Source organism: Opisthocomus hoazin, chromosome Z (assembly GCF_030867145.1).
Source record: "Opisthocomus hoazin isolate bOpiHoa1 chromosome Z, bOpiHoa1.hap1, whole genome shotgun sequence".
Classification (NCBI taxonomy): Eukaryota; Metazoa; Chordata; class Aves; order Opisthocomiformes; family Opisthocomidae; genus Opisthocomus; species Opisthocomus hoazin.
Genome location: NC_134454.1, coordinates 50,057,574 through 50,070,572, shown reverse-complemented (window position 1 = coordinate 50,070,572; position 12,999 = coordinate 50,057,574). Strand labels below are relative to the sequence as shown.

Sequence of the window (12,999 nt, the reverse complement as noted above, 5' to 3'; positions counted from 1 at the left end):
AGCCGTAAGCTCCGGATGCAGCAAGTGACCGCCCATCACCACACATCACCTCCCCTGCCACAGAAGACCGTAACGACAGATGGAGCCCGAAGTCATGGATTAAATGAACTCAACGGACACTTTAGAGTGATGATCCATAGACTAAGGGAATGATATCTGGAGACAGGAGAAGTGGTGGTGATCGACCGGACAATGGGGGACCTGGGCATGACGTAGATGGTATGGAATAAGGGGTGGATAATGTCCTGGGTTTGGCCAGAACAGGGTTAATTTTCACCGGACTCCAGGAAGGGGCACAGCCGGGGGGTGGGGGCTGACCCCACCTGGCCATACAGAGCCGGGTATTCCATACCATGTGACGTCACGCTGGGTTCCGGTGGGGGGGAGCGGCGCGGCGGGAAGGCACTCGCGGCTTGGGCGGGCGCAGCGCCGGTCCGGTTTCGGGAGAGCAGCTGTTGTACGGTTCGTGGTTGTGTTTTCTCCTTATTTGTATCGTTGTTGTTCCTGTTTTCCCTCTGTTTGCTGTTCTGTTAAACTGCCCTTATCCCGACCCACCGGTTTCTGCCTCTTTCTTTCCATTCTCCTCCGCACGCCGGCGGGGGGAGGGGCGGCCGCGTGGCGCTTTTGTTGCCGGCGGCAGCCGAAACCAAAACACAAGGAAAGCTCTCCAATGCTGGTATCATGGCTCATCGTCTCTTGGAATTAAACACAAATTGCTGACGAGAGTTGATGCTGTGCTCTTTATTGACTTTGGCAAAAATCCATCCTGGCTCATGGTGGCAAGAGCACCACAGGTTTTGGACAGTTTTTTAACAAGCAGAGACCCTCTCCTTTGCTGTAGCACAGCAGTATATCCCATGAGCACCACCTGTCTTCACAGTTTAAGTAGCTCATGCTAAAAACAGCACTCTGCTCATTTTATCACATCTCCCAGATCCACATTTTCTATACAGCTCCAGATGACATGACTGGGGGCAAACTGTTACCATAATCACATCAGGAGACTTTGGAGTTGTATGATGCATAAAATCTCACAGTCTGGCAGCGTTGAAATCTAAGTCCGACGAACAGTCAGCTCAGCCCAAAGTACAAGGCACACAACTAAACAGACCCCAAGACTAAAAAGCAAAGCAATGAAGTATGAGGTGTCTCAGAAGCAGAAGACTTTAGCTTGAAATAGGGATACAAACTTTCTTCTCCAGATTCATCCACCCATTCATGCTCAAATTAATTTAGTTCATTTTCCAATGAGATTATCCAATTTGCCAAATATCACACAAAAATTGCCTGGCAGGGCTTAAAGGGAGTCAGTTTATACCAGAGTGATCTCACAATAGACAACAATGCACACAGCACACACAGTCCCAAGTTTTTGTTCTTTCTGACTGAAGGTCTTTGACACTAAAATTTCAAAAATTGTTTTCCAGGAAGATTTTTGCCTGTAATTTACAGACACAAATAACTGCCGTAGCATTCATAAGTACAAATTTTCTCTTGAAGTGTCAGTGTATGTTGGATCATTCTTTGTTCAGGCTGAGGAATGGAAAAGCATTGCCATTGGGAGACCTTCTGACATGCTTAAGGGAGCGCATGTCTGTTAGGAGGGAACTTTTCAGTCTCACCACTGAAATCCAAACATATCTGAGGCTGGGCACAACCTAAAAAGAACGCAACACCAGGTAACACAGTCAAGGGCTAATCCCTTCCAGTGCAGGCAGTACACTAGAGCACTCGCTGCCTGGAGCACCAAACAGGTAAGTTTCGAAACTTTTTTTGTCTACGCCTCTACCATTGCAAACACTTCTTAGAGGAACAATTTAATGCACATGCCTGAGTTCTCAATAAAACAGATCTCCTATGGCTCACACAGGTATACTCCGGTTATCAATTCACTACATATAAACCAAAGGCATTGCAAACCTTTGTGTTTAATTAGTCATTATACCTGATTGAATATAACAACACAGAAGGGTAGCTGCATTTTAAATTAAATGAACGCCAAAAAAACCCCCAATCCTCTATGAAATTCCACTAAAATCTGACTTCACACATCCTAGTAGCTCATCAGCCTGAAAAGACTTTCCACTTTTGTTGTGCTAGAGGCACAATTGCCCACTGAGCACGTGTAAAGACTAAGGCAAACAATACTTTGACTCACAGTGAACACCTTTCCAACAAATCTAACTAAAATTAGTCAAAAAAATCTGTTCAGATGGGGAGGGAAGGAGCAAGGCTGAAAAGAAACTCTTTGATGTTACTCCTCCTGTTTACCTGCAGCCAATACAACCACAGCTCCAGTGCAGACTTGGATGTTTCAAAGCATAACCGGCGCAACCAATACACCAAACTGCAGAGAGGTAGGATCCATCCCAGAATAAAACTATCTTTCTTAAAATCTGACTAAATTCAATATATGCTTATTGTAGTATATGCTCATTTTAGTACCTGGAACGAGGCCGTATCTGGCAGTAAATTGTGTTGCATCTGATGTCTGCTGCTACACCGAGGACTGGGTCAGGATACTGATCTGTTACTGAGTTTCACACCCCCTCATGGAGGCTTATTTATGGCTTTTAAAAGCTTGGTCGCAGAAACAGAGGCTGAGCCATGTGTTTTGGTGTCAGTGAAAAACTTCCCCTTGATTTCCACGAGCACTCAATCCAGTTCAGGAATGTCAGGGACCACAGGTGTTTACTGCGTAATTTTCTCTTGACTTCATCTTGGCTTTATCTCACTAATTCCATCTGCTATGTCTTGTTTCTCTCTGTGTAGGCCACAATAGTATCAAAGCATAGGTGCCAGTGTTTCGCTACATGGAGGCCAGAAGGCACGGCATTTTGTGGGACTGAAACCCAAAATGATCGAGATAAAAAACACAAAAGACTGAGATGAAAAATACAGAAAACTAACTCTGCTCATCTGGGTTTGAGGAGTTTCTTCTCTGTAGTTGCTTTTCTCACAATTTTCAACACCAATGTTACAGCAAATATATGAAGAGTAATAAACCACAATGTGAGGACACCAACTGTTTTATAGTACGGAAGACGCAGGTGTGTTCCAAGCTAGGTCTGTTTTTCAAAGTACATCCTTTCTTTAAAAAAAAGTAAGGAACTGATAACTAAAAAAAATTAAATAATTTAAATAAAACTATAAGTGACTTATTTTAAGTACCAGCTTGTACTTTACATGGTTTTGTTGCATTCTGTTGCTTAAAATCTCTCCTGTGCCCAACCTCCCCAAACAATTTCAATATATTCATTAATTACACAAGTGGTCCTAACAATTTTAGTGGGACTACTCACATGAAAAAAAACTTACACACACCTTTCAACAAAAAAAGATGTGGGCCACAAAGGGAAAAAAGTTGAGCCGTAACACAGATCTGCTTCTAGCACTTCAGGACAGGAAAGAGAAAGAACAAGCAAACAAAGGGCGCACTGTTCTTCAGCTGACATTGGCACACACCTGGTAAGTACATCCAAGGACGAAGGATGTTCAAAGCTATTCATAGAGCTGAACGCAAAGAGGAAGCACTGACATCAAATTGCTGCCCACTTGATACACATGCATTTAACTATCAAAATTTACTTCTCATTGCAATTCTGATGTATAAGAATCACAACACAAATAATGTTAATTGTGTCATGATGAATTTAACAAAACTAGAGGATGTGTCTGCACAGTCTAGCTGACAAAAGCTCTTCCCCTCCCCTGCTACTATCCCCTTAGACAAACAACTGGACTGTGTTCAGACTGCTGCTGCAAACATCGCAACCAAGATACTGAGCCAGAATTATTACTGAATGGAGACAGATGCTTCCACAAGCCACCACTGTTCACTGCAGATTTTTTTCATCTCCTATTGAGTTTCTATCTGACTTTTGGTGAAGTTATGAATTACTCCTGCAAACTTTCAGACAACCTTTTAGTTGTTGTTCTCTTTCTGTAGAAAGCAAGTATGTAGCATGGAAGGCATCACAAACTACGTAGGAAAGACGCCTATGAAGTTATCAACCTGCCTAGGTAAGAAAGGCCTACATGAAATTACTGATCTGTCTGAAACGGAGAAGTCCAATAAGACTAACCAATATTATTTGCCCTTCCAGTCCAAAAAGAACAGAACAATTGACTCCAGCTGTGCACATGAGTAGCAGGTTAAGTAATTGCGTATTTCTCTGAAGAAACTTTTCATCTCGTAATCACAACACATTTTTAAACATGGCTAGAACAAAACTATCAGGGTAGACGAGAATTTAAGGTGCATTATGTGGAGACTGGTAAGATAAAAAATTGCCAGTGATTTCTACACATGCTCCTGTAAAACAACAAACTGCACATTCCAATCAACTGTTGCAAAAGTTACACGGAAACTAATGAGCCTTTTACCAGCTTCTGTGTGCCTCACAGCCAGGATCCGCTCCAACTTGACGCAGTCTCTGGATATGTTCATGTAAGTATTTTTTTTAAACTGACTCCACTATAGCTGCTAAGCCCTTAAACTCAGATCGCTCGTTTGCCGTTTTAAATTACAATTTTTAAACGAAGCGGAACGTACTTTTTACGGCCAGCATTTTCATATTAATTGTGAGCACCTCAGGTATGTTTCAGCGAATCGCCAAAAACGTGCCTGCGTAAACCGGCACCAGCTCGGCACTGACAGCCCCGCTGGTAACCGGGCTTAGTCCCAAACCGAGCTACGCTCTTCGGGACACTTCCACCCCCCCCCGCCCTGACCTCCCCACGTGGGCCCCCGGCAGAGCAGCGGAGAGGGAGCGAGCAAGCGCCGGCACGCTGGAGAAAAGGGAGCTGGCAGCCCTCAACAGCGAGGAGGGCTCCGCAACCTGCCGGCGCGGCGGGTGGGGGTAGGACCGGACTCCCCACGCAGGCTGTTGCATCAGCGCCGGCGCAGACCGCAGCCCCGCTGGCCGCTCCCCCCTCCGCGGGGCCGTCTGCCGCCGTGGCCCCGCTCCCGCCGCCCGGACTCTGACGGCCCCGGGGCCTTACCTGGGGATGTACCTCGCCTCGTCCCCGAGCCGCACCTCGAAGTCCCTCCAGGGCTGCTCCAGCCCCGGAGCGGCCCACGCCGCCGCCTCCTCCCCCTCGTCGCCCCCCGGCTCGCCGCCGCCGGGACGCCAGCGGGTGGCGCCGCGGAAGCCGCGGGCGAACTCCGGGAAGGTGATGGCCCCGTCGCGGTCGCTGTCGAGGCGCTGGAAGATGGCCTCGGCCTCGGCCGGCCGAACCCGCAGCTCGGCGCAGAGAGCCGCGAAGTCCTCCCGCTCGATGCGGCCCGAGCCGCTGGCGTCGCAGGCCAGGAAGAGGGCGCGCAAGCGGGACAGCTCGTCCCCCGCCGCCTCGGGATCCATCGGCCGGGACGGGACGCGACCGGGCGAGCGGCGGCGGCGGCCCGACCCGGCGGCACAACTTTGCCGTCGGCTCGGCTCGACGGGGCGGGACGGGGCCTGCTCCGCCCCGGCGCCCCGCGGGGCCGGGCGCGGCCGAGAGGCGGAGGGCGGGCCGCAGGTGGCGGCTCTCGGCGGTGGCGGGCGCTCGGCCGTGCCCGGGCAGGGCTGCCGGCCGCCCCGGGAGACGGGCGGACGGTGCTGGCCCCGCTCCCGCGGGTGGCTGGTTACCGGCGCCGGGGGCTGGAAACGCGTCCCACAGCCCTGCGGCAGCCGGGTGCGGGTCCCAGCCCTGCGCGGTCACCGAGAGGTGCAAAATCCCGCTCCTGTTCTCCAGCAGGATGAAAACGCTCCTGACGTTCGCGGAAGGCAGCGAACCCAGTGTGGCGCCAAGTTTCACCGGGTGGACGCCGGCCAGCCGCCAGTAGGCCCGGAGCTGCACGTCGTCGAGTACGCACATGCTGCCACGCCATCACCAGCGGTTCAGAAACGTCCCTTGTTGCAAGCAGCCTAAGCTGAAAATGCAAAGATACCTTCAAATCGGTAAACTGAAGAGGCCAGATTTTCGGCGCACTGTGCAGAAGAACTAGGGATTGTTTAGCCTGAAGAAGAGAAGGGTGAGAGGGGACGTTATAATTCCTTATAGATATCTTAAGGATGGGTGTCAAGAGGATGAGGTCAGACTCTTTTCAGTGGTGCCCAGCAACAGGACAAGGGGCAACGGGCACGAACTGAAGCACATGAAGTTCCGTCTGAACATGGGGAAGAACTTCTTCCCTCTGAGGGTGACGGAGCACTGGAACAGGTTGCCCAGAGAGGCTGTGGATTCTCCTCTGGAGATATTCAAGACCTGGCTGGACAAGGTCCTGTGCTGTAGATGTCCCTGCTTCGGCAGGTTGGACTAGGTGACCCCTAACATTCTGTGATTCTGTGTGATTCTGTATTGTTACTAAAGCATCCCTTTGTGCTGAGTGGGAAAAGATGGCTTTTGACGCTGTTGTAGACACAGAGGTTAAACAGAGCAGATTAGAAGATGCAGGGAAACCAGCGACAGGAGGTGTGGCACCACATGACACAAAGACCTAGCATTGCCCCAGGAGTGCAAAAAGCAGAGGAGCAGAGCTGGCCAGTGGGATAAGATACAGAATTCTTAAATGCTGTTTGAATTCATGTGGTCTCTGAAAGTAACCTTGCAGAACTGTGCAGAAGCATCCAGGAGTAGGGAAGTGATTGTCTCCCTGTACTGGGCACTGGTGAGGCCACACCTCGAGTACTGTGTTCGGTTTTGGGCCCCTCACTACAAGAAGGACATTGAGGTGCTGGAGCGTGACCAGAGAATACCAACAAGGCTGGTGAAGGATCTGGAGAACAAGTCTTATGAGGAGCAGCTGAGGGAGCTGGGGCTGTTTTGTCTCCTTTTGCACCAGTATCTGTTCCTGAGCCTCGCTCTCTCCCTCCCATCAGGAAGGGAAGCATGGCATGTGCAGGCCAGTGAAGGACATGGTGAGAGGGTGGCAGTGGTTCTCCCCCTCCGCTGTCTCCCTTCTCTGCCTTTCTCCTGCTGTGCCTTCGTCTGCACTTTTCATGACTTTGATGGTATTTACAGCTGATAACCCAGTTATATCCAGGCATGCACCTCATGTGAAGTCTGTAGGATAGGTGCACATACTTAAATGCCAAGTCTGGGCAGTTTATAGACGATTGTTACATTCTCTCATTCCCTGCTGTGTAGTTTTTAGTACTACCGAATGTGGCTCACTCTTATTCTCTTCAATTAAAAAGTAAGGGTGATGTATTTAGTAAAAGCCATCATGTAGACTGTACTTCTCAGATATATCGCATCATTATAAACTCTGAAGGGGAAAAGGCATAATCTATAAAAACTTAGTCCAAGGCAAAGAAATTCAATAACTTGCATAATATTGCAAAAGAACACAATCTTGTGCTTCAACTTTATCAAAAAATGAGACACAAAGTGACATAAAAGCTCTTCATCAAAACAGAGGTACATTTAGAAGCCAAAAATGTCTCTCAGGATACACAGAATTTTTCATTCAACTGAAATGTTAGCAGTTAGGTCAGTAAGGTTATGAAAGACTTTAATGACTTTATTGATTTCTTTAATGGACTCCAGACCGTGACTGAAGCGGAAACCACACAAGTGAAGCATCTTCAGGCTGCAAGAGAGAAAACAAACCATTAATATAAGAGTAGCGAAGTAACCAAGATGCTTTTGCAGAAAGTATTAAGTATTGGCAGCAAAGGAGGTATGAACATCTGACAGCATTTTTAAAAGCTTGTCTGTATGATCAACTGAGTAGCCAGGGAGATGCTGAAATGGCCAATAATAACTGCTGGGCCTAGTCTGGAGGTGTTAGCAGTCGTCTTCATGCTGCTTTAATAAAACCACTTCAACCCCAGAAGTAACAGAAAAAGAGCGTTCTGAAGACATGCTGTCATAATGCCAATTCTCAAAATCTGTAAAGGTTTTGAATAACATTAGCAGCTAGCAATAAATGCTTACGAATTTCATCTTTTACAGCGTGGCTTTCACGATGATTTTCATGAAAACTTGATTATTTTTTTATTCTGTCCTATTTTTAAGGTGTTAAGGAAGCCTGACAAATACCTTGCTTTTTAATGAACAGGAACAGAAATGCAGACTTGGCCGAGTGAGATGCAAAAGCAGTGACTGTATCCTAAATTCCACCTTCAGGGATGGAAGCAGCACTTCCTGAGAAACAAAGGGGCCAATGAGACTGTTTGACATGGAAAAATCCACCAGCATCCTCAGAAAAGAGAGGCTTTTCTTCCCTTGTCTTTTCAGTCCCAGTAGGCTAAAAGAAATCAAAGCTGCTAGATCCATTCTGTCATTATGTGCTTGTGGTAAGGGTGGATTGTTACTACAAGCAGTAATTACATTGCTTTGTGGAGAGAATACCTAACCACTGCTTTATTTCTTACTATTTCTTTCTCCACAGCTGTAAAATAAATTCGTCTACAGCAAAATCCTCTGAGTCCATTCATGAAAAAACTGAAAAGAATAAGTTATTCTGTGCACAGAGGAATAACATTGTGATGGAAAAGTTATTTATTACATTAGATTATTACATGTTGCTCATTACTAGGAGTTCGAATTTCACCATGGACTAAATATTCCTTTGTGTATAGTCACAGACGGTGAAATCCATATTGATCAGGCTCCGAAGTTTTCTGCAGAAGCCATGAAGAGACTCACTGGTAGTGCTCTAATGGACAGAGCAGTCTAAAGAGATAAGCAAAATAAGCTTTCTAGATTAGGATAGTATCTCTTTTTTTTTAACTGAAAGATATACAAGCTATCAGGTATATAAGCCTTCCTTGTGTTTTGAAGTCTACATAGTTTTTCCAGTTTCTAATAGTCAAAACCAGATTACATGTACTGATGAACCTTCTTTGTTCTTGAAGAAACGGGATCTCAAAATGCAATTCCCCATATGCAAATCCAGTTAATGATGAGCAATACTGAAGACAGAGGATAGATGTGTCCTTTTCAAGACAGAGATGAACAATGTTAGGTCAAAATGACATATCTCCTTCCAGGATTAGCTTTGACCTTTTTCTGCAGATGGTGCCAAAGCTCTTTCAAAAACACAGCAAGTCCCAGGTTTTCCTTGCAAACACAAAGATCACTGTTACATGCTCTTGCTACCTCCCTTTCTTGCTGAATGTGTTCGAACATTTCTGCAGAAGCAGGAAAACAAAGCTTAATTCAGTGTCTTGCCTGAAGCAAATTACAGTTACCTTTCTTACATGCTGAAGGGAAGGGATGCCATTCAGAGGGAACTTAACAGGCTGGAGAGGTAGGCCTGCATGCACCGCATGCAGTGCAACAAGGCCAAGTGCAAGGTCCTGCATGTGGGTCGGGGTAATCACAAACACAAGTACAGGCTGGGTGGAGAGTGGCTCGAGAGCAGCCCTGAGGAGAAGGACCTGGGGGTACTGGTGGATGTGAAGTTCAACATGAGCCGGCAATGTGCGCTTGCAGCCCAGAAAGCCAACCATAACCCGGGCTGCATCAAGAGAAGCGTGGCCAGCAGGTCAAGGGAGGTGATTCTGCCCCTTTACCTCGCTCTCGTGAGACCCCACCTGGAATACTGCATCCAGCTCCACCCCAACATAGGAAGGATGTGGATGTGTTGGCACGGGTCCAGAGGAGGTCCACAAAGATGATCAGAAGGCTGGAGTACCTCTCCTATGAGGACAGGCTGAGGGATTTGGGGCTGTTCAGCCTGGAGAAGAGAAGGCTCCGGGGTGACCTTATCGCAGCATTTCAGTACCTGAAGGGGGCCTACAGGAAGGATGGAGAGGGGCTTTTCACAAGGGTGTGTAGTGATAGGACAAGGGGGAATGGCTCTAAACTAAAAGAGGGCAGATTTAGATTAAGGAAGAAATTCTTCACCACGAGGGTGGTGAAACACTGGAGCAGGTTTCCCAGAGAAGCTGTGGCTGCCCCCTCCCTGGAAGTGTTCAAGGCCAGGTTGGATGGAGCTCTGAGTAACCTGGTCTAGTGGAAGGTGTCGCTGCTGATGGCAGGGGAGTTGGAACCGGATGATCTTTCCCTTCCAACCCTTACCATTCTATCATTCTATGATTCTTTTTCCTCAGTTGAGTGTTCTAACCACAAATCTACTGGGCACAGTGGTGGAGTTGAGAAGCATCCAGCTGCTCAAAGCCACTGCTCCACATATCTGTGTTGTACCGTGCACTATAAACAGATAAAAAAGTCTTTGGAGACTTTGGCCTAGGGAAAACTGGATGCCATGCTTCGTTTCTCTCTATGTGACCAAAAAAGTCTTACAGTATTTTCACAGATTCTGGCTAAATGGTATATATTCAATCACTTGAGCAACGGTAAGACAGCCTACAGGACAGGGGTTTTTACATGCAGCAAGAAATACCTGAATCTGTTCAGACAGAGAGGAAAGCTTAACTCATCTCCCAAGTTTGTGTGTATACCTTCAGGACGCTCTATAAAGAAGACACACACAATCAGTACTTTCTACTATATCTTAGGTAAAAGTGGCTGCCACTGCTTCATTGTTTGAAACCTTGTCCTGTTCATTTTAGGCAAACTGTGTGTATTAACACCGAGCACACCCTTAAAGAATGAGGCAAGCATGTCCCATTTCTGGATCCCAAGGGGAATATGGCTGTTGAGCTGCACAGTGCCCACAGGCCTATTGCACATGCCCACAACTTCAGGCTTCTGGGCAATTTTCCTGGGGAAAACAGAACTGGTCAATTCCCCATTGAAAGCGGTTTTGGGTGGCGGTTCTCAGTCCCCTTGTCTGCAGCTAATAATTTCAGAAGTGCCAGATCTCAGGCAAAGGCACGTAAACTCAGCCATCTACATTGTTAAATTGTTGAGAACAATCCCCCGGCACTGGATGCAGGACAACTAGCATCTCCGAAATGGTTGCTCAGTTCTAATGAACGCTGTCTGGGAGATGGGATAAGCCAGTTTTAATGTGGCCACCCTGTTTTGTAAGGTAAGTCCAGTTTAATAAGAACAAAGTGGACAATGCCATGCCCACTGGCCTCTGCCAGAGAACTGTTCTGATGTTTTTAATTTACTAAGGTAGAAAAATAGCCTTTCCATTTATAAAAGGTCAGAATAACATTTGAGATTATAATCTGGTTAGAATTTACTTCCTGAATATGTAGCACTTCTAAAACAGTTCAAATTTAAGTGCTGAATAAATGTGAATGTAACTCATTTGACTTTTCTCTGCCAAAACAAGGCGGATTCTGTACCATGTGAGAAACAAAATAAGTGCATTCAAAAACATTAAATATTTATTTATTACGATGTACAACCGAACAGTATAGCAATAAATCAATGGAGAGCTGGGCAAGAAGAAACCTGTAGTAAAGCATTCCTCAAGGATCTTCTAAATGGGAAAGTGTTAAAGGAAATTCATGGGATTTTTAAACCGAAGTAGCTTAAGGGTTACATGACTCAGAGCTGAAAAGTAAAACAAACAATAAAAGAATCACAAGGTTATGAAGCCATACTGATTCTTCTGGAATATAAGATATAATACCATGCTTGTTAATCTTGAAGGGGAGTGAGATTTTGTCATAGTCTTAAAAGACTTGAAAAAAACATCTGCCAAATTTTCTACCAATTCAAGAGATCTTCTTTTCTCATCATACAAATTACAGAAAAGACAATGCATCTCACCAACATAATGTAAAATCAGAAAGGAAATAAATATCAATTCTATTGGATGTTTCCTCCTCTAAAAGGTCACTAAAAAGAGATTCCTTCTCATCTGCCTCCAAAACATAAAGAAAAAATAAATGTTCTGAGCCTAAATCCATTAACAGACTTAATATACCTTTTAGATATGTGTATTATCTTGCAGATAACTGAAGGAGACTACAAAAATAATTATTATTTCCAATGTGATATTTTTCTACACATGTAACACCTTCCACAAATTGTATTGTATCAACCTTTGCTCACAAATATTTTACAAAATGATCATACTGATGTTCCTGTATTGTTAAACTCTAAGTAAATACTCAAGAACATCTGATGAAAGTTAATTCTGTGTATGTAAAACAAGTGCTTTTGGTGGCAGGCTGATCCTCCTCCTAAAGCACCTGGCTTCTGAAACACAGGATAACAACTGCCACTCACTGGGCTGCACAGAGTTCGGCTTTAGCTGTGATAAGGTCTAGGTGCTTTAGCTGACTACACTACAGAGCTAAAAGGATTTATTCTTCTTGTATTTCATATCACTTTATAGCTAAGTGACAGTTACCATAATGTGCTCTGCTGTCTGCTGGGGGGGAGGGGTGGGGGACAGCACAAATGAGCCATCACTTTCACCCAGCTGATTAGGGAGGAAAAGCATATCATCTGACTTTTCCTTCAGCAGAAATGAGGACAGCTCTGGTTTCAAATAGTCATTATGAACTGATAACTTTCAAGACAGAACTAAGGATGTTCCACTGGATAATACTGAATAAATGGATCTGAGGAAGAAAAATTGAAAACAGAAACTGTTCACAGGCAATCCAGAGCAACAGAAAAAGTTTTGGTCTTAATTAACGAACTATTTGTTAAACAACTCATTGCAACAGTGTCAAAGGTGTGTATAATGATTCTTACCTTCGTGATAAACTTTTTTACAAACATGGCATTTAAATAAAATAAATAATTTTGTGAACAAATTTACTCTTAATGAAATTCTGTACTATATAGTATTAAAGATACCACTTCAGATAGCTACATCATAATGCTGTAAAATATTCTCTCCTTGGGAGATGTGATATGGAAAAACTGATGTACAACCTATTAAAGTAAATAGCAATAGATGTTATGCATTACTATAACGTGATTATAACACATTGTAATGCAGACAAACTCCTGTAAGAGTAACACAAATTGGTTGCATTTTAAGTTAGCTGTGAATAGCTTTAAATATATGTTTTGCATTTAATAAGAAAAACAATGGCTGCATATTTGCATCAAATTATCAGGATCTGTCAGGAAATGCTGCAGCTGTAGCCAAAGACTGAAGTATGCTTTTTTCTGGAAAGACAGGCA

At 45.2% G+C, this 12,999-nt stretch overlaps 1 protein-coding gene across 1 annotated transcript in view; it reads right to left on the bottom strand.

Annotated features, from left to right (window-relative positions):
- RASEF (RAS and EF-hand domain containing) overlaps window positions 1–5,363 on the bottom strand; it is a 45,237-nt gene extending 39,874 nt beyond the window's left edge. The window contains exon 1 of the mRNA XM_075411341.1: window positions 5,005–5,363. Coding sequence (XP_075267456.1) covers window positions 5,005–5,363 — 359 coding nt within the window. The remainder of the gene's footprint in view (window positions 1–5,004) is intronic.
- Window positions 5,364–12,999: the final 7,636 nt, after the last annotated feature.